The sequence below is a fragment of the Sciurus carolinensis genome, chromosome 15 (genome assembly GCF_902686445.1).
Source record: "Sciurus carolinensis chromosome 15, mSciCar1.2, whole genome shotgun sequence".
NCBI lineage: Eukaryota > Metazoa > Chordata > Mammalia > Rodentia > Sciuridae > Sciurus > Sciurus carolinensis.
In genome coordinates this window covers 62,181,153-62,203,080 of record NC_062227.1, presented here as the reverse complement: position 1 = coordinate 62,203,080, position 21,928 = coordinate 62,181,153, and the positions used below count along the sequence as shown (strand labels likewise).

General features: G+C 39.3%; 1 protein-coding gene across 11 annotated transcripts in view; it reads left to right on the top strand.

Annotated features, from left to right (window-relative positions):
* Tcf4 (transcription factor 4) overlaps nucleotides 1-21,928 on the top strand; it is a 341,168-nt gene that overhangs the window by 156,264 nt on the left and 162,976 nt on the right. For 10 of the 11 annotated variants that reach the window (XM_047526166.1, XM_047526173.1, XM_047526170.1 and 7 more), the window contains one exon: nucleotides 18,449-18,513. In XM_047526166.1, the coding sequence (XP_047382122.1) occupies nucleotides 18,449-18,513 (65 nt within the window). Of the gene's footprint in view, nucleotides 1-389; nucleotides 408-18,448; nucleotides 18,514-21,928 lie in introns of those variants that run through there. The other variant, XM_047526181.1, reaches the window with a different exon arrangement.

Sequence of the window (21,928 nt, the reverse complement as noted above, 5' to 3'; positions counted from 1 at the left end):
CATGTGATGAGTGTTAGCCTAAGAACTAGATGATGATTCTTCTTCTTCTTCTTTTTTTTTAATGATAGCAATGAAAGTACTTTTATTTGTGACCCAAGTGTGATAATTTCTGGCAAACTTTTTTTTTTTTTTTTTAATTTACAAAAAAAACCCTTCCACCTTTCCCTTCTTTGCTTTTCCCTTTCAAGACTATTTAAATTTACATAGTAAAACATGTTAGGACGGCCAAGCCCCAGCGTGTTGCGTTCTGTCCTCTAGCTGGCAAATTCATGCCACAACAGTTTATTCATCCAGATGCTTTTTGGCGAATCTTCGTCACGTATTTGGGCTTAGATCTCCTGGTGCCTTCCTCTGCGAGCTGCCCATAGGGTCGAAAGAAAACCAAGCATTCGATTTCTCTATTCAGGGTAGGTTTGTTCTTTTTCTTTCTTTCTTTCTTTTTTTTTTTTTTTTCTTTTTTGGATGTAGGTTTTTTTTTTTTTTTTTAGTGCTTTTCCCCCCCTTTCTTTATAATCTATTCCTTTTGTGGTTTAATGTAAGAGTTTGAGAATGTGTTCATAATTCTCTCACTCAACACTTCTGGCTTAGTGTTGTGCTTCAAATGTAACACACTGTACAATCAAAATGGATACCCAGAAACCCCACAACACAGATAGCGACACACAGTGCAGAGAGCTCTGAATTCATAAACCCTTTGCGTGTTGCTTTCAAATTGTGGAACTTTAGGTTGGCAAATAGCCATTTGGTGCCAACCTGGTACCGTGCCTGTCATTGTAGCCCAAAGTTAAAGGGAAAAGTTTTATTTCGCCCTCAAGGTTGTAAAGAAAAACTGAAAGAGTGCTGACCTGATTTCATATTTGCTCTGTAGGTTAAAAACTGATTATTGGTAAAGCAAATCTCTCTTGCTGACACAGATACTTCAGAAAGAAAGCAAAAAAAAAAAAAGTTTGTATAAGGATTAAGAAGGGAGTGTAAAAATTTATTTCCTTATAAATTGTAACATTTATAAGTATTTTCATTCTGAAATGCTACAAAAGAACTTCTGGGGGTTGCTAAGATGCAGTTTCCTGTTTATTTAAAGTTAACTTGTAATTCCCAAAGTTGCTAGCCCAGCATAAATAAAGAATACAGATATGCTTTATTAAAGGAAGACAGAAAGTTTAATATGCTGGACCTTCATTTTTAGAATACTCTGTATAATAGAAAGCATCATCAGTTATTTAATGAGGACTCTATAATGAATCTTTCCCCCTCTTATACAATGAGGAGTGACTAGATTTTTATCCCTTATTAATCTCTCAAAGTTCCAAGAACCAGACTTTATTTCAGTCTCTTGCTTTTTTTTCAACACTGGCTCATGACAGTGCATGTGTGTGCACGTGGGGTGTGTGTCCACGCTTGGAGATTGTGGCAGCTCTGTGCTCTCTCCTTCAAAATCTGTTGTGTTAAAATAGGAGGTAGAAGGTTTTATGCTTTTTTTCCCCCCATTTAGTTTCTTTCTTTCTTCTGTGGGCAAACTGCCCATCCAGATGGTAGAATTTCACCTGTAAGCAATCTGAAACGATAGGTTAATTCTGACATTTTATAGAGCTTTTTTATTTTCTTTTCATACAGTCCAACTAAGTGCAGAGTAACTGCTCAAGATAATGTTTCCTTTTTTTCCTTTAAAGAGCTTCCTGCTGTGATTGGTTCTTTTTTCTCCCCAAATCTGTATCTGGGGCACAATTTCAAACCTGTGGCTTTAGGCACTTTGCTGTTGTTGTCAAAACCACATCTGATGAAATCCTTGACCACTTGTAATATGTGAAAGTGAGGGCGTGCTGGCAGAGGTGAGCCAGCGAGTGGGGATCAGCAGGTTAGTGGCCGACAAGCAGCTCCTTTTAATTTCATGAGCAGAATGTTCTGCTGGCTTTGATAAATTCAGTAACATTTCTCCTCCCACCAAATTCTCCATTGCATCCCAACTCATACCTTTTCGCAAGCAATGCCTCCCGTGGTGTCAGCCGGCAGAGACCTGGAATTGCTGTTTTCAGTGTGGCCAGCCTCTGGGGGCTTAGGTGCCTGGGGAAACCGGAGAAACCCTGGGGTAAGATCTGCTGATCTGTTCTCAAGGAACCCATCATGTCCAAAAGCAGGTTTTGAGAGTGTTTTGGAGTAGAGAATAGAACGGAGAGTGAGTACTGGAGACTGGTCTTACTCACAAGAGTCTTAACCATGCTGCATTACAAGTTAGTTTTGAATGTGCCCCCCTCCAGTTTTTACTTCCAAAAACCTGGGTTTTCACGAACTGTTCCTTGCGTTGTGAAGATGGCCTTAGAGGCATCGTCACCCTTGGTTTGTTTCTTTGGCAAAACAGTTTTGGAAGTGTTGTCCTTGCTTCATACCTGTTAACACTTGCGACCCTGGCCCTGGCACAATTTGTTGCCTTTTCTGTTTCCTGGTTTGTACACGTTAATTCCTGTGGGCATTTTCCTGTTAAAGCAATGAGCTTCTCACTGTCCAGCAGTAAGCCACATTTACTGGAGTTATTGGACTCTGAAATAGGAAACCTGTGGGTGATCAGTTTTACCCTCCTCGGAAGCTATTGCCTCAGTCAATAAGAATTACAGCCCCATGACTGAGAATGTAAAGGCAGTTGTTTCACGGGGATGTCCAAAGGTTTTTGTTTCAGGTATTGCAACAAAATCAACATTTGTTTGTGGTCAGTGAAGCCAGCGCTGCTGCCAGTGTTCCCATCCAGTTGCTTCTTGTATTTCCCTTGCAAACTTTCCCATTGGTTGGGGTCTGTAGAGAGATTTCAGTGGCTGGCTGGTGGAAATGTTTGGGAGAACATTTGCGTATCAAAGCAGCCTAAATATTTGCAAAAATGTTTGCTTGAGAAAAAAGAATCCACTTAGGATTAGGAAGTAAGTGCTTAAACATTTTAAAAGCATTTGTGATTTCCTGAGGTCTATTATTCATGAGCCACTGCCTAACCTGAGTTTCAGAATCCAGATTGTAAAATAGTGTCTAAGATAATAAAAGTTTTGCTTTTTGATTAAGGTCTATACCTGTATCTAGTATAAAATGAGAAAATACCTAAAATGACACATACATTAAAATTTAATTAGCTATTATTTAATGAACACAAATAAATATATTTAATAAACATAAAAGTCATAGAGATAAGGCCTCATGAAATGTGGGAGGTGAAGGGCTCTAACCTCATTCTTTTCCTCTGTTTTGGATTTTTCCTCCTAAAACACATTGATGTCGCTATGATCTGATGATTTCTGGTGGGGTCTAGAAGCTTTCTTTTAATGATAATGATTTGAAATGTCAGATCATTCTCTATTTTTCTTGGTAAATACTTTAAGATGGGCATTTTTGTGTTTAAATTCTTAAAGTTTTAACTGCCTTTCATTGATGGTTTGTAAACAGTCTCTAAAAAACTCAGAGAAGCCAGTCTTTCCAATTTCTTAACAATGTAGGACTTGAGCGTTGACAATCAGTGTACTGAAAAACCCCTCGGATCAGGTGTTATTTTACCATCTGGACATTTTAATTAGTAATAAAAATGTGGGTCTGGATACACAGAAATAGGATCTACAGCACACAGTGGCCCAGTGCGCTCCATTGGTGCTGAGGTGTGCATGGCTACATTTTATAAATGTGCGTGGGTGTGCTTAAGTGTAATTGAGTGTTGGGTATATGTTCATTCCTCCTAGCACACCCAAGTGAAGGATTCTGGCTTAGTTTTCCAATTGGGCACTTAACAGAATTCCAAAAAAATTGGCTACTTTTCTTAAATAGGAAGTGAAATGTATAAGATACATGTGCTTGCATTTCAGAGAAGTACCTGTGTGTTCTCTCTGGTCATTCTTCCTTAGGTAATACATGGTGTGGCCTGGCAAAATGTAATGCCAATAAGAGAAGTAGGCTTGGACTGAAGCTCTTGTCCCTCTTTCACTGCTGTGTGTATTAAGGCAAATAAATTAACCACCCTGAGTCTTTTTTTTTTTTTTTTTTTTTTTTTTTGCTCACATGTTAGATGAAAGAATTGATGATATTAATTATGATACCTCCTTATGAGGATTATGATGACTCTCATAAGAGCATGTCTGTATGTCTCTATGTTATGTGCATGTGTATGTCATACAAACAATATGTATATGTACATACAGACATATAATAATACACCGTTAATACAAATGACCAATTAACTCATATACCATCTTCCATAATTCAATAAATTGTTTTATATTAAGAAATAAGTGAGTGAGATGCAAATCAAGTCTACAATTAAATCTTTAACAAATGCCAACTTTAAGACCACTAGAAAAATGTGTACATAATTTTCAACTGGAAGCAAAATGATCCACGTTTATAAAGCGTATATGCTCTTTGAAACAGTGTTATTCTTAATTAAGGCAAAGCTGGTGGCTTTGAGGGAAATGGTGACCCTCTGGAGAAATGGAGAATGAAAGTAGTTTAGGGAAATGGGTCTTGGTGGCTCCTCTTTTGGAAAGATGTATGCATGTTTCTTTATCATTGTGAGTTTCATGTTTCCAAGCCAGTGTGATTACCCAAAGGGCAATCTTTGCTTAGAGCCCATCCATTATTACACATCTGGCAACACACACACACACACACACACACACACCCATATAATCTGTTTATGAATGTGTCATCTCCAGGAAGTGAGGGAGTTGATAAAATTACCATTGGGTCAGATGAGCGTGAGCATTTCCATAGAAAGCTTTTCCAGCTTTTATTACAGGTCCAGTTCTCCCCTGATTTTTCTGTGGGATAAATAAGAACAATTGTGTGACTTTATTTTTTTCAATTTAAAACAATGGTAACATAGCGTATCATGTTATAGTAACCATTTTGATCATTATATTTCATCTTCTTCTGCCTTAACTTAACAAATACATACCTTGATTACGATATTAATATTAGTTTATCTTACATTGTCCCTAGAAATGGACATTTGTTGTCTCAGGCAACTCAGTTTTCACAGAGTGACTTAGAGTGCCTGTAAGATTGTCTGTGGGATGTGATGTTAGCAGTGGAAGGCTTTTGGTGCCATGGTAGGAGGACATAAATTCAGCTGTGGCAGTCTTCAGTTTATTCATTTGGTGGGGGTATTAAGTAGATCACAGGAAAACTGGGAATATGCAGTTGTGACTGCACAGCTTTTAAGATTATTTTAGAGTTTAGAGTGGAAACTGGTTTCATTTAGTGCTCTATCAATTTCATTTAAATGTTCCAATCTGATGACCAATTTCATTTAAATACTCTAGTCTAGTGAACAGCTAAAGTCCACATACTGTTTGTCTTGAAATTTTAAAAACTGAGGCTATAGGTTCTCTGCTTTAAAACTTCATTTGTTAAAAATGGCCATGTCTACCTTAACTTTGAGATTTTAATACCCAGATCATGAGATACAAAATTGTGGAGCATCTCTAAAAATGGTCTCATCAAAGGGATTCAATTGAAAATTTGGGAGATGACATTTAAAATTTGGTTTAAAAAAAAAAAAAAAAAAAGAAGTAATTCAAAGTAAAGTCTGTAGCCAAACTCCTTAATTGTGATGCATTTGCTGAGTTCCCCTCTTCCATCGTCGGGCCTGCTCTGATGCCATATGGCCTACCATGGAACATTTAACTTGTCAGATATAATGGATTGTCCTGGAAGCAGATTTTTGCTTTGAGCACTCGGCTCCTTTCTTGCATTTCACTCTCAGCTCCAGGCTGCAGGATGAAGGATTGTGGTGGAAATGCAAAGGAGAGACACACAGTTGATTCCCCTTAAGAGAGTGACCTACATGCCACAAAATTTTACCCACGTAAAGAGGCATTATCCTCGTCAATGGCCTTAGCAGGCTGCATGTCAGAATCATTTAAATTTGCCTGGACTTAACAGATTGTGCAAACAGTTCAGAATTGAGTGCTTAGGAATAATAAGACATCGTCTTTTTAACTTATGCAGAAATGGTATAGCCACATCCTCCAAAGGATGCGTATTATTTATCATGACCTACATGTAACCCAAACCACCTGGTTCGTAGATGCTGTAAATTAAGTTCATCTCTCAAGTCTGCAGAGAATGCTTTTAGAAAAAGTCACCTGATGGAGATGTTTCATGGCTTCATTGTTTTTGTTTGGTGAGTAGAGGTGAGGTCGAATGGTCATTTGGGTGGATAGACAGTGGCAGTTAATTATCCAACCACGTTCGTTCTCCATTTGGAAACTGAAGTGCAGACCCTCTGGTTTATTCTAATCTATTTGAAATTACAGACTAAACATCCTGTGGATTATTTAATTTTTATCTATAAAAGAAAACAATGTAGTATTTGATGTTTGTTTTAATTTGGTGCTTTCATGAGTTTTTTTTTTTTTTTTTTTTTTCCTTCTCTTCTGTTTGTGCTATTTATTTTTTTTCTGAAATCACAAACTTGGAAAGCATTAGGAGGAATTTTTTGACTTTTGTAATCATAGGAAAACTTCTTTCAACAAATAAATAGTGCCCTATTCATATGTATGTGCACATAACTTAGAGGAGACCCCAAAGCAAATATTATAGAGATTCAGAATAGAGAAGTAACCAAGCAAACATAAAGCAGTGCAAAAATAAATAACTTATTTGTTTCAGTTTAACTGTATAATAGTGCATTGAGGGATTGCAAAAATGAATTAATAGATTTGTATATGGCATATGGATACATACACTAAAAAGACATTTCAAAGAGTAATTTAATATATTCCTCAAAATGTTGTATATTATAAATTTAGTAATTTGCCTCTACAAATTCATGTATTATGGAAAATTCCTGATGTAGGTCATATAGGTCTATAAAAACTACAGTGGCCTTGAAAACTAGCATAAGCTCACTTCTGTACAAAGAATGAGTTCTTTTTAAGTAAACAACTTTACATGAAACAGCTAAGAAATTTGGTAAAGTTGGTATTTAATAATAAAGTGTACTCGTATGTATTTCTTACTGACCATAAATTGAGCACATAAGTTTTATTACTGCCACTGATAGAATGTGTCACAGATCCCCCCCACCCCCCCACCCCCTTTCAAATTTGGTTAGACTGAGTACTAAATGAGGTTAGGGAGGGCCTACCATAGCCAGCTCTGTTGGGGCATGTGCGCCCTCTGCTGGTCACTTATATTGGAACTGCAGGTTCTGCGGGACTCCTACTTTTCAAGTTTGGGATGTTTTCGGTTTTTGTTTTGTTTTCCTTCTTAACACAACTAAGGAGATATTTGTAGTGATTATGAAGTCATAGCTTAATACTAGCATGGAAGTTAATTTTTTCTTATTTGGAAGGATTTTGGTTTTGGTGTATTTTTGCTAGGTAGGATAAGCCTGATAGTTCAAATAACTTGTAAAGTATATGCCACTATTGAGTTTTAAAGTGGTTGGTTTCACACTCTTGTCAGTTGTATTTTCATAGTCCCGCTTTGCCTGGTTATATTTGGGAAGGACTCTTGCTTGTCTAAATTGGGAATAGAATAATGGGACAAACCATGAGAATTCTTAAATGTGACTTGTTGTATGTCATGGACGTAATAGGTAATCTCTAGTAGACAGTGCCCTGCTAGTGATATTTTCACTTGCTTCACCAAAGTAAATGAGTGCATTTTTACATCTTAATGCTTTATTAAGGCATTTTTCGTTCCTTGTAAGTGAAATTAAGCTCTGCTCACCTGTAGACATTGAGGATGGTAGTTTGAGTGAAACCATATTTGTTCTCTTTTGCTTTTCCTTTTGTTGTTGATTAATGTGAGATGTTAAAAGAACAGATCATAGATGATCTCTTTGTTCCCAGGTCATAAGACCAAACTATTCAAATGCCTCTAGGCGGGAGAGAGTTGGTCTCTGCCATTGCTTAATATGTTGAGTCCTTGCTAGTGAGAATCAGAGCTCTATATTAGGAATATGTCCTAAAAATAGCAGCAGTGTTCTCTACAATAATTAAGTTTGTGTAAGTGATTTCTATATGTCTCTGAAATGACTCGATTGAATCAGTTTTGTATTTGTTGTTCAGAATAGGTGGTTTAGATCTTTATAATTCTTTTGTCTTATATTGCAAATTTCTCCTGTTTATAAGGAAAAACATCAAAAACCCCAAACCAGCTACTCAAACCATGGAATAATCCAAGGGCTTAGAGCTAGGGAAGGGTTCAAATGCCATGTAAGTCTGTCCCACTTTTACCTCTTTCTAATTTTAGGCTCAATTTACTTTAATTTTTTGTATATAAATTTTGTGTCCGTTTTTTTTATTTTGATTTATTTAGCCTTGTCAAATAACTATGAATTGTATTCTGACACATACCAAGTCCCCATTACAATCTGTTATGAAATGATCTTGAGTTGAATCTCAAGTGTCTATCCTTTCTGTGGTACCCCGCCATCTTCAGTAAATCTCTAGACTCTCTCTCCCTGTGCTTTTCCTTCTTCCCTGGCACCTCTTACTGATGTACGGTGTTGTCTTTACTCCTTAGTATTTTAATCATCTAAACTGACCTCCTTAGGAGTAATGTGCATCATTGTTTCCTTAGCATCCAGCAAATGGGACACAGAAGGCACCCAGCAAATATTTATTTCCTTGTGTCATGCTTTGTAGACTTTTGTTACAAAAGTATAGCGACTCCTCCTCTTCCTCTTCTTCTCCCTGATCCCCCTTCCCTCTGCCTCTTTCTTCCTTTGCTTTCCTTCGTCCTCTCTTGACCCAGTCAAAATCTCATAGATGCAGTAAGTGGGAGACTTCTGTTAAACATCATACCATGGGACTGTGGCTTTTATCTGTGAGCTCTCACCTTCCTTTAATGGTGGCGATGCCACACGTTAGTGGGACTCTGAGGACTTTGGCCTGTTTACCTGATATTTGGTTCTTGTGGGCCTGTGTTCTCGTTGATCTTGATGAATAGACGTCACCCCCCAAATATCATTCTAGCCTATACTTAAAGGTTAGCAGTCCTCCTACTCTGTGTATACTCTGTAGATCTTCTGAAGTAGATTTGAATTCTGGCCTGTTTTCCCTCAACTTCTCAGTAGAGTATGTTTTGGGAATATAGGCCAATTGTAATTGAGTACTAAGTCAAGAGGAATGATCCTTTATCTATTACTGATACTTAAATGACACTCAGACAATCTTCTCTATGGGATTAAAAATGTTACTTAAGTACATCTGTGTATATATGTATGTATACATATATTTAAATTTATTTTAGAATTTTCATGACCTCCCAGCCCCCACTTTTTGTGTAATCTTGAGTATCATATTAAGTGTGTGTGTGTTTTTTTTTTTAAATCGATAATTGTTATATTCTTGTTAGTTTTGAACTCAGCCTGAAAACTGAGGCCAGAAAATCGCCTATATGACTGGTGCTAAAATTTGTAACTCTGCAGCATGGATAATGAAGTGTATGGATTCCCTAAAACCCAATACTATAAACCTTTACCTGTGTTTTCTGTTCTCTTTTGGTTTATTCAGAGTTCTGGTATTTTTAAATTTTACATTTACTATGCTTGAGATTGTCAGACCATACAGTTCAGTGGGCAACAGTTTATGACTGAAAGTGATTTGTGGGCTTAAATGTGGTTGTTGGTTTTCTTAAAATTCACCTAGAGATTCCTAAAAATTTTAACTAAGTCTCACTCCTATGAAGTTTTTCTACTACTTCTGGCCAGAAACGTCAAAGTGACAGAAATGTCAAAGTGACAGAAAGGACCAGTCTCCCCGCGTGTGTGGGTTTGTCATGCTTCCAGCAGGACATGAGCAGAGAGACTGCCTGGGTGCTTGGGCCCTTGAAGTTCAGTTCATGCGGCTTCCATGGCAGCTTCCTGGAACCTATCCTCATCCTAAAGACGATTCCACTCTTGGGTAGAATGGAGAGGGGACACTTTCAGAGCGTCAGAGCATGGACAACGAAGTGTTTGTGTGGATTCCCTAAAACACAATACTATAAACCTTTACCTCTGCTTCCTGTTCTCCTTTGGTTTATTCAGAGTTCTGGTATTTTTAGATTTTACATTTACTATGCTTGAGATTGTCAGACTATACAGTTCAGTGGGCAACAGTTTATGACTGAAAGTGATTTGTGTGGAAGATCTACTCAAATACACTGGACCTACTGGAAATTCATGCTTTCTTACCTGGCAGGTTGTGAGCTCCAGTGGGGTTCTATCCGATGTCACCTTACAGAGCTGTGTTTATTAATTCATTACTCTGATCCTTGGCTTGTTAGAATAACTGGTGGAATTTTATTTAAAAAAAAAATGAGAATGACAGAACAGATCCCACCTCACTGGCTTCAAGTATCATGGAATAGAGACCCCAGGAACCTGTTTTTAAGAAAAGTCTTGGTGATGATTTTTGTGATCCACAAGGCCTCTTAGCCATAGGGCAGAGTCTATGAGCAAGGCCTTCCGTCACGCCCAGCCTGCATCCTTTTTTGCCTAAGAATGCAGTAACAATATTTTGTTTGTTTTTGCTACCTGTATTGCAAGGTAATTCTTTTTTAAAATTTTATGTTTAAAAAACTATTATTTTTTAAATTAAAAAATAACCTTTCAAATGCCTGTGCATTTTCTTCCAAGGCCATGAAAATCCCTAATTGCCTTGGCTGTCCCCAGTCATCACAGACTCAAATTGCAATAAAAATATAAAACAGGACAGGCAGAAATATGAAGACGTTATTCACAGAAAGTCAGTGGTTCGTTACTCATTAGAAGTAAGTCGAGTGATCCCGGGTTGCCCTTAGTCCTTCGAGTCTCCAGGGGACCCTTGTACAAATTGCTGATTCAGAAAATCATTACTTTGGTGACTCAAGTGGTACTTTAGTGGCCTTAAGGAGTTATTTGACACACCTCCCCAAACAGCTAAGTTATCCCCATGATTATGTTGATTAATTGCACACTCTGTGGAATTAGTGTTATTTTCAATGAAAGATTTTCCTGCATTTGGAAAATAAAGCATAAAAGTCCTGTGCTTTAATTTGATAATGCATGTGCTTCTAAGCAAGACACCGAATGAGAGGATAGTGTTGGCAGTTGTTGGCCAGGGCATGTGGAATAATTGAAGGTGATATTTTTTATCCTGCATTGAGAAGATATGTTTTGATGTACCAGGGAATGTTCAGTCAAGATGTGTATCAGTTCAGATATTTCCATCTATCAAGGACTTGAGGATGCTTTGCCTTTATGAAGTGATTTGGGCAGAGAGTTGTGGTAGTGTGAGGTCCAGCGGAATAATGATTTTATCACAGTAGGTAGGGATGGCACATCTGGATACTCCTGAAAGAGGTGGCCTGTGTTAGAAATGGACTCTGGTCTTGAGATTTGATCTGTATGTTTTAACTTTGTCTCCTGATATCTGTATAACCTTTCAACTGTGTCAACTGGCTACCTTTTCTTAATGTTATTAACTTCATCTCTAAAGCCAGGGACTAAAATGTCCATTTGATGAGTTCCTAGAGTGTAATGCATTAAATAATTATTTAAATTACTTTACATACTGTATAGTACTTTGTAAATCTAAGTGCTTTAAGGTAATTGAGTGTATATTCTGAACCATGAACTTTCCCCCCAAATGAAGAGTTTTGGTAGTGCCTTGAGACACTTAGCCTATGTGAGATTTTACCATACAGGCTTGGTGCCTACCTGAGAAGAGATGGATTGGCAGAATTCATCATCTCCAACAGGATCAGACCTACAGACCATTGCTGAGTGATCAGTTTTTATGACTAATATAACATCAGTAGAAGAGAGAGTGAATGCTAGTTCTTTGCGGGAGCCCGGCTGATTCCCTTTCCCATCATCCTTTGCTGCATGCGTGAGATGTACCTAGGCACCTTTTCCTCACTTGTGGGGTTCCCCATCCCCTTTCCTGTTCTTAATTTAGGAAGAAGGGGAGAGAGAGCGCCTGGGTTGTAGGATGACTACTTTATTTGCTAGAATTGAGTTGCAATTCTTTTAGCATGAACTTTATTTCGAATTCGGGTTTTTAAATACCTATAGTAAGATTCTGTAGGAGAAAGCCAGCTCTCTTCTCTGAAGTTTTAGAAATTGAAAGAGTAATATCAACCTCCACTTCCTTCAGATGGAGACTCTTGATTCCATCCTGGGATCAAGGATAAGTAAGATTGACTAGCTAGTCAGAACATCCAAGATGCACCTGAATGTCCATAGAGATCTGTGAGAAATATACACCCATAAAAATATCTCCAAATGAACAAACAAAATGTTTATAGACTAATTTAAGTAAGATAAAATATAATTTTTGAACTTCTATTTATGTGGTAGGAAATCATTAGCATATATTAACCCAAGATATTCTTAACTTTTTTTTGTAATAGTAGTTCCTAAAATTTTTCATACTTGTATTGATAGACATAAAAGATGGAGGCTGGTATGTGTTTTAAAAGAAGGTTAGGAAACATTGAATTTAACTAAATAAAATGTCTTTCTTCAGGACTTCTCAGAGCCTTTAACCTGCTAAGCTGTAACAGGATATTCTATGGAGGATGATAGACAGCTTGTAACATTTCCCAGGTCTTTTCGTCTAGTCTGCTGTTTGATTTCTGATGTCTGCTGTAGGATTACTTTTCCATAGTAGACACTTGTGAGCTTTGCTGGGTTGCCCTGTGTTATAATTATGTTTTTATTTCCACTTTTCTTTGTGCATTTTAGCAGGAAGTCATAGACTCACATAAGAAATGTGTAGGAATGCTGTTTCTGCCATGTTTTTGTTAATTATTTGCTTTGAGTTAGCATGGAGATGGTGGCAGTTAATTGTGATACGTCACAGGTTCCGTGTACATCATTTGTACAGCTATGAAGTACCTGGAGACCTTTTAAGAATAAAACACCATGTAAATGTAAATTATTGCTGCCGATAAGACACTTTCATTAATTTCATATCAAATTCATGAGTGTTTTGAGCTCAGGGATTTGAGAGTCTTCAGTATTGGCCTCTGGTTTATAGATTTTTTTTATTTTCAGAGTTTAAACACCAGCAAGCAAAGCATATGCTAAGAGCACAGCCTGGGGAATAAACCACCAGGGATTGGACCCTGGCTCTGTCTCTTAGACCTGTGTGCCTTTGGGTATTTTTCTCTCAGTTTCCTCATCTGTAAGATGGTGTTGGCATTACCTGTCGCAGAGAGTGGTTAAGCTGCTCCCGTGTATCAGCCTGTGTAGTGACTCATGCATGATAAAGACATGGTTCATCTTGTTTAGGCAAAAGAGGAAAAAGATGAAGGGACCATAACTGATACCACAGGTATGTTTTCAGTACCCCCTAAACTTCCGATCGTTGTTTAGAGTAGTAGTCCTTTCAGTGTATTTTTTGGAAAAAGAAATTACAAGTGTAATTTGGGTTGGGTCTGGGGACAGGGAATGAAATTTATTCTCAGGCAGACGTGTTTGTGAAGAGTTCCCTAGTCCGATGCTAGGGAACAAAGGCCTCATTCTTCAGCTCGCAGAACAAGGATTAACAGTGGCCTGGCCTTGTCTGCTAGTGTCCCACAACAGCAGATGATTTTTCATCGGGATTTTTCAGAGAATGGCAGGGCCCACATCACACAGGTATGCCTGTGTCGGAGGGGGTGACACACCTACCATTTACATGTAATCCTAATGGTGGCCTTTTACAAACATGACCTGCTTACTATCCTGCCGGGCAACCTCCAGAGGGATTGTCGATGTCCAGGCTTATCTCCAGAAATCATTTTATCGATAAGTTGCTCTTGACTGTCTCTGGCTCTTTCATGTCACTTCGAGCTATCGTGTGTGTCCAGGGACAGTAACCTACCTAAGGGGATTCTCCCTGTGGATGAAATGGAGTTTTGAGAGCATTCTTTCCCTCATGCAGTATTCCCATTGTCATCCTGTTTCCTTGCAATAGGATACCTTGGATATATTGGAAGAAAGATTTGAAGTCAAATGGCAAATAATATAGAAATACAAAAATATTGAATTTGGATTCTGTAGCCATTTGTTAACCATACCTCCCCCCAAGTTAAAAACAAAACAAATCAAGACAAGTTTTTCTTCTGCTTCTTGGGACAGTGGACAGCATGATAAAAGATGATTGCATAGATCAGCAAAAAATATTGGCCTTAAAAATTGTAAGTTGCTTGTATATTTTTCTGCTTAACTTAGTTTTTCAGGGGCAGCAGAAGCAGCAAGTGAAACCTTTGTTGATTTTCAGTTGGTGTCACTTTTAATAACCAAACTTAAATATAGATTTTAGCAGGAGGGTGGGTTCATCTGGTCAGAACCCATGGTGGCTTTCTGGAGGGCTCGCTCTCCGTAGATGCCGACGTGTTCTAGAGAAGGGGCTGCGTGCTGATCTCCTTTGTCTCCAGAAGGATTGATTGACGGATGTTGTGTCTGCTCACTTACAGCGTTTTTCTTGTTTAATTTAAAAAATTGTGACATAGTATTACATGTTCCTTGTATACATCATTTTTGCAGAAGAAAGTTGTTTAGCCAATATGTCGACTGAGCTTATGAAATCCTCTCTGTAGCTTTCATGCAGCCTTCAGTGTACTTACTGGGTCAGATCCTTCGTTTCATGCACCGGAATCGTCACCAGCAGCAAAATTTAACATTTGGTCCTTTTAGGTATAAAAATGAATCAAATGCCTGACAAGGTTTGTTTCTGGTGTATATTTCAGGAGCCCCCCACCCCATTTATGGGCATACGACAAATGTTACTGATGGGTACTTTTAGTTTTTAAAATATGGACAACGGTACTCCATGCAGTAAAAGACTTGAGCGATTAATGCTCCCCTTATGCCTCTTTTGAGTAGTTTTAGCCATAGGGCTTGGCACTGCCACCATTGTCTTTGTGCCAAAAAATATCCGCAGCGGCTGTCGCATTCTAGTACTGGAGGGTTGTCTCGAAAATTCCGCAGTGAACGCGCCGGGTTTGTTCATCTCTGCTATCTCTTTTAAATATTGGGAAAACAGGATCTTTAGCTCTTTCAAAGCGCCCGTTGTGGTAGTGGGGATGGGGGGAGGTGGGTGGCGGAGAATGGAGAAAGGAGGACCGAGGCTGTCCGCGCCAGCCAGTTGGTATGAGTGACAAAAATCCATGCCTCACATGGAGGAGACACAGAAATGTGGGGGCTTTTGTGTTCAGGAGAACAGATAGTTCCTTAAGGGTCCTACTCAAACATGGTATCAGTGCTCTTGAAAATTTTATTATCTGAAACAAATGGTCCAGTGAATTTTAAGCAGAAAATCAACATTAAGACCCTAGCTAATTTTTAATGGACAATTGACACAAAAGGTCCCGCCCCCCCACCCCTCCCAGCCCCTGGAAACTGAGGTGTCATTTTAAAATGGCCGCTTTTTATCATTTAAAAAATGATAGGAGTAAAAATCTTATGTTTGAGAAGGTTCTTGGGCTTTAGCCACAATCCCTGATTATTTTGCTCCCAAACAGGGGTTTGGGCTCTGAGGGCAGATTTATAGTTGAATTTGGGAACAAAAAGCTGTAATAAAGTTAAAGGCTTACACTATCAGAATGAAATGTGTTCGCTCATGATCTCCGGAGCAATCTATTTGATGGTAAAAGTGGATGCTACAGATGAAATCTTCACAAGGAGCATAATCCTTGGAAAAAAAAAAGTCCACCTCCCAGCCTCCTGCTGGCTGCGCTGCCTCTTTGGTACCTCGCAGACTTCGACAGAGTCCTGGACGGGTGCCCATTGATGTCATGGAAACACTCAAATTACTGAGAATGATTCATGTCTATGCTGGTCTCTTATCCTCCCCCACACAAACAGAAGTAGATTTTTAACCCTGACAACTTGTAATTTGCAGTGGGTTTATTTTTGTATCTGGATAAATATTTTTTAACAAGCAAAATTAAGATTAAGCAGTCTGTATCTGATATGATAGTAAAGAGTGCTGGGTCCATGTAGCCAAGAGTACTTTGGGGACTCTGCAGCGTGAATTCGTATTCTCCTTTCTCCTGCCCCCTTCTCTCCTTTCCTTCCCCCTTGCACTTTCTGTTCGTTCCTCCTCTCTTTCTTTCTCCCCCACCTGTTTTTTTTTCTCTCTCTCTCTTTAAAATCCTTTTTTGCATTGCCCTTCTGGCTTTAAAATAATAGGAGAAATAATAATCCCGACTTATATATATGAAGTGGGACAAATCCTGGTAGGAAAATTCTTCTCTCCATTTCTGTGTGCTGGAGTCGAGTCTGGGGAATAATCCTGGGTGGTAAAATTCTATCAGGGATTGCTTCAGTAATTCCTCCTACAGAAAAAAATTGGTGGTCTGCCTTTCTCAAACTGTATTTTACAATTCAGTTTTCAGAAATGGCTTAAACAGGACAGTGGCTATTCAATTTCCTATGAAATTCAAGTGAATCCTGGTTTATTTTTCAGTCTACCTGCCTGCCTGCTTGCCTGCCTGCCTAGCTAGTGGTTAAACATTGGATATCATGTCAAAATGAATTGTTACGATTGTACTGAGATATTTTAGATGGAAGAGCTTAAGGGAAGATATAATATCCTCCCTTTGATACAGCTCATCAAGGTTGAGCCTTTTTTGTTAGAAATATTTAGAAAGAGCAGTTAAATGTAGGCGTAGCTTAAACTTGACTTAGAAGAATGAGTCAGTGTGTAGTGTGACCAGGCACACTGCTGACACAGGTAAATGCACCTGTTCCTCAAGGTATGACCGCATGCACTGAAAGTTACTCTCTTAGATCTCCAAGACTGACAGGCAGTGTGATGGCATCTTGTTTCACTGGAATTGAAGCTGATGTGGGCATTGATTTTATACGTTGCCCTGAGCACTATACCAGAAATGGGGGTGGGGTTCCCAGTTTGAGAGTCATTGAATAGAAAAGTTAATGGCAGGAAAGAGAAAGAGGGTTAATTTAAAGACTCAGGTTTGGATTTCTTTGAAAATCGTGTGTGTGTGTGTGTGTGTGTGTGTGTGTGTGTGTATAGTAACTTAGCTACAGGGCATGCTTCTGACCAGATTAAAATTTTGGAAAAATGCTTTCTTTGTGTGCTAGAAGAGCAGCATACTCTAATAGTATTACCATTGAGTTCAAAGACAAGAAGGCCACTATTAACTTTTAGCATCTGTGTTAACCTGGGCTGAGAGGGGAAACTTGAGGTTTGTAAGCTTTAAAAGACTGTGCATCCAGGCCCTCGAAATACAGGTGTGTTTTTTGTGTATTTCTGGCGCTTTTGTTTTGAGATGGAGTATTCTGTGTTGCTCAGGCAGGTCTTAAACTCCTGGGCTCCAGCAGTCCTCCCTCCTCAGCCTCCTGAGTATCTGGAACTACAGGTGTATGCCACTGTACCCAGCTAAAGTACAAGTTTTGAATTTTTGCGCTGGGGAAAAGAATAGTCTAGATCTGTGTACAAAGGACAGTGTGCTTGAAGCCTTAGTGGCGAGGAGAGGAGGCTCCCCCCAGTCTTGAGTGGAGTAAGGTCCCGAACCCTTAGCTGCTTCACCAGCCCCTTGGCCTGTGCTGGCATGGGCAGTTTTCTGTGACTCTTCATAGGTCACCAACTGGACTCCACTGCTTAGATCTCTTGTAATGTAATCTCATTATCTTCCTGCTAATTATTAAGGTGAAACACACTTTATAAAGCAACAAACAAGCAGCCTGGGTTTCTCATCCCTGCACGTGGCCACACAGCATCGGAGGCTCCATGCGTCTGCAGAGCAGCATGCAAATTCAAACTGAGTAGTCAGAGCTGGAGAAAGACTTGCATATTCCCATGATCCCAGGTCCCGCTGGGTCTATTGGCAGAATCTGAACTTGGGTTCTGGGCGGGTGAATTTTCAAAAACCTCTTTCCCCAAATGTAAGCTCCATCATCATCTGGATCATATTGGAATTTACTCCTGGGAAAGGGAGTTTGAGAGAGAAAGACAGAGAGAGAGAGAGAGAGAGAGAGAGAGAGAGAGAGAGAGAGAGAGAGAGAGAGAGACTCAGAATTTTGAATAGTTTCTTTGCTAAACTCACCATCTGGAGAGCCTGTGATTGATTAGCTTTGGCCTCACCATTAAGTGTCAATATAATCAATGGGAATGACTAGGCCAGGGTCATTACATAGATAATTTGCCTGCTGTGTAAATAAAAATGAAATTGTTTGAATTTTGTGAGAGAGAAAGAAAGTAAAAATAAGGAATGACAATTTGTTTGTTAGAGAAAGTGGAGGCCATTGGAATGACAGTTTTTGGAAGTGTGGAGCAGTTTGGCTAAGAATAGGAATGAAGGATATTTTTTTCCAGTTTATCATCGCCAGAGCGAGGACGTGTTCTCCCTCTCTTGCTTGCACACATTGCCAGTAGTGCCTCCTTTACGTATGTAAACATCGGGGAAGAGAAGTAGATGTCTGTTACCTGCAGGAGATTTGTTTTTAAAGGAAAAGCACGATTTATACTTTTTTTGTTGTTTCTCTTGGCAGGTAAAACAGAAAGGGGCTCATACTCATCTTATGGGAGAGAATCGAACTTACAGGGTTGCCACCAGGTAAGTGCGACTCTTGGTTGGGGAAAGGTATAGAGAATTAACCTGGGGAAATCAGCGTGCTTTGTAAATTCGCTTTTACATTTTCAACTGTGACACGAAGATGCACTGAAAGTCTGCTGGTGACTCTGCTTCAGTCATGAGAGAATTCAGAGCTTAGAACTGATAAGCACCTCATCCTTAGATCTCTGCCGTATCAGAACTACGTCCACTGGCTTGTTGTTATTTTTTAATCCATCAGCAGTACCAGTGGCACTGTTTGCAAACCAGCAGTGTGGTTAAAGTGGTTCTGTCAAAAGAGTTTATTTGCAATTAAGAACTTAAGAATTTCTTGCACAGGAAATGCTTCGTGGAACCATGTGTCAGACCCTGGGTTCGGGTGGCTATTGCCCTAAATTATAGTTTTCATAGGGACTGTATGATGTTGTGTGAAAACAGGGTGGTATTGAGGGATAAAAATGTCTGTGAAAATATGATTTGTTGTCCCTTTTTGTTTCTGAATTGTTTTTGGCTGGAAGTCAAGGCCAGCAGGCTAACAGCAAAGCCGTCTCAAGGGAGGCACGCGTGAGCTAGAAAAATAGGAGCACTTTGGTTAAATAATAAAATGCCAGTGTGATACAAAGGTGTAGCGTGCGTACGTGTGCCCGTTGCACTCCGCGTTTGTGTACTTCTGACTCTCCGGAGAGAGCCCATTTCTAAAAATACTACCAAGGCTGAAGAGGAAGGTTCGTTTCAAGACAATTGAGATTTTATAGATGCTTTCTTTTTCATTTCAGCATGACTATTAATCATATATTTAATTTGTTTAATTTATACCTCCTTTTTACAAGCGCATCGGTTGCTTACTTTGGAAAAGTCTGGTAGAATTTGATAATACTCTTTCGTATTCAAAGCTCTCCACTGTTTTTTGTTTGTTTGTTTTAATATTCACCCAGACAGAATGTTCATTCTTTCTATGCTGGAAAAGGGATGCTTACTCTTCTGAACTCTCTCACCCTCCCAGTTTCTTTAATGGTATGGGGAGAAAATCCATTCGGGATTTTTAAACAACCTGTTTAACATATCCCTGAGAAATGTAAGAACACATGTGCTTTAGTAATGAAATTGAGTGTCTGAAAGAAGTATCATTTATGTACCAGGCATCTACCAGAAAGGTGGAATTCTGGTGGGTTGGGTTGTGGTTTTTTTTTTTTCCCTCCCCTGTATACATTTGCATTTTTAAAGTTGACTCCTTTGGCCCAGTTGCCAATTCAGTCACATTTGGCATCTGAAAGATTTGTTGCGGTGAGGTGAACAGTGCTTGGGTAGGACTCCTGCCGGAGTGCAGTCCAGGGCAGTTTGTTTGGAAAGAATTCTGCAGGAAAGAAATTTACAGCCATTCCAGCGCAACGGAAACATCTTTGGAATGTGAGTGCACATGGTCGGGGCAGATAGCCTGGGCGACAAGCCTCTCAGGGCTGGGTCTCTGGTGTAAAGCTTTCAATTCCTGCAGAAGAGTCGGTTCCTGTGGATCTGGTTTCTGAGGGTCAAGGCGGAGGTCACTAGAGTTTTGGGGAGAAGAAAGTTGACAACATCCTTCCTTTTTGCAGATGGTCATGGCAGAGGTCTCTGTTTTCGCTGGGCCCCTTTTGCTGGTCATTGAGAGAATAGGCTTCCTCGCCCCTGTATCCTTTCTTACTAATGGGAATTGGCGTGATTCCTCACAGACACAAAGATTTCCTCTGCTGAGTAAGCGTGAGGCCCCTTAACTTGTGAAAGCATCATCCAGACCGTGTGAGTCTCTCTGTGTGTGCAGAACACAGACCCTCCTCCGTTGGTGGGGAATACTTCCCTCGGGTGAAACTGAGCTTAATTTTTTTGCAAACACAAGGTGAGAAGTGGAGAGGGGCAGAGGGGGGACTCAAGGTGGCTGACTGCCGTGCGATGCCTGAATTTCTGGGCCTTGGGAGGTTCCTTTTGAGACATCCTCGTCCAGGAGGATTCTTTTGTGTGTGGGGATAAGACTGAATCTGCTTTTCTTAAAAAGCCTTCATCCTCTCTCTAGCTGGGGAGTGTGCAGATCCCTTCATTCTTATTTCTGCTTCAGGGTTGTGAATCTTGCAGGAACCGAAGGTCCTTAAGCTTAGCATGGTCTCAGCACTCTCCATAAGCAGTGTGAATGCTTAAGGAAAATAAAAGGGAAACACTGGAAATTCCCTGCCTGGGGAATCAGGGCCTGGAGGCGAGGAGGGTACATGGTATGAATTTCTGCTTTCTGTGAAATTTGGGAATAGAACAGACCATAGGGTGTCTTCTAGGGACTCTCTTGAGCTGTATTGTTCTTTGAATCCCAGTCTACCACACGAGCCATACAAACCAAAAAGAAAGGCAAAATCTCCGTGTCTTGGGCTTGGGACTCTAAATAGCAGATCACAGCTGAAATGCTTCCCCACTGTGTGCCGAGGTGAGTGACTCTCGGGAGGGGAGCTTTTGTTTTCTCCTGTTTGCTGCTTTATTGAGATTCTGAACTAAAACCTTTGGACAGTGGACCCTAAGGAGCCCCAGGGCTGCTTTTTTTGTATGATAGTAGTATGTCCAGTGGACTTACAGGGATGAGCAGGGCTGCATGGGACATGCTAATTTCAGTTCCCCGGTCATTTTGTTGGGTGCAGAGAGTCAGTGGTGGTAAGCAACAGGTAGCGAAAGCCTGTCTAGAGGAATTAATTATTACTGTGAGATATAAACTATTGAAAAAGTGATCAGGTTAGAATATATATATATACGTCCATTATGTTTCTCTTATGGTTTTAATGTTGATAGTGCTAGACATGACTTTTTTAAAAAATGGATATTTTAGCAGAGAAACAAATGCCAGTAGGTTCGTGATCATCAACTAATTAATAGTGTAATAATATAAATTCATTAATGCATTTCTACATGAAATTATCAGAAATAAACTTGGTGACTTTCTTAGACTTTTGAAATTGTATAGAAAATGAACCAAAAGACAAACAAAAGCAACTAAATAAACTTAAAAGTTCTCACTAAATATGAGAAAACTGGTTTGAATCAAATTGGGGTACAGAAGTCACACCCAGACTTAATACTTTCTTGCCAAATTGCAACCTCATTCTACTTTTACTGGCAGAGAAAATGTAATTTATAATGGAAAGTATGACAGAAACGAAAATGAGTGGAAATAAACTTTTTCGCAAGATAATCCAACTCCATCTTGTAATAGCCAATACCTAATTTCTAATGTGTATCATGGCACATCACAGGAGAAAAATATCATTTGCTTTTGGCCTCTTGTCCTGCTTTGAATAGGATGTTTGGCGATTTGCAAACTTTTTAATTTTGCCAATTCTGTTTTTGAATGAGAGATGAGGTCAATACAAAGATCGTTATTAGGGAAGAAGTTTTTCCTTGAATAAAAGTT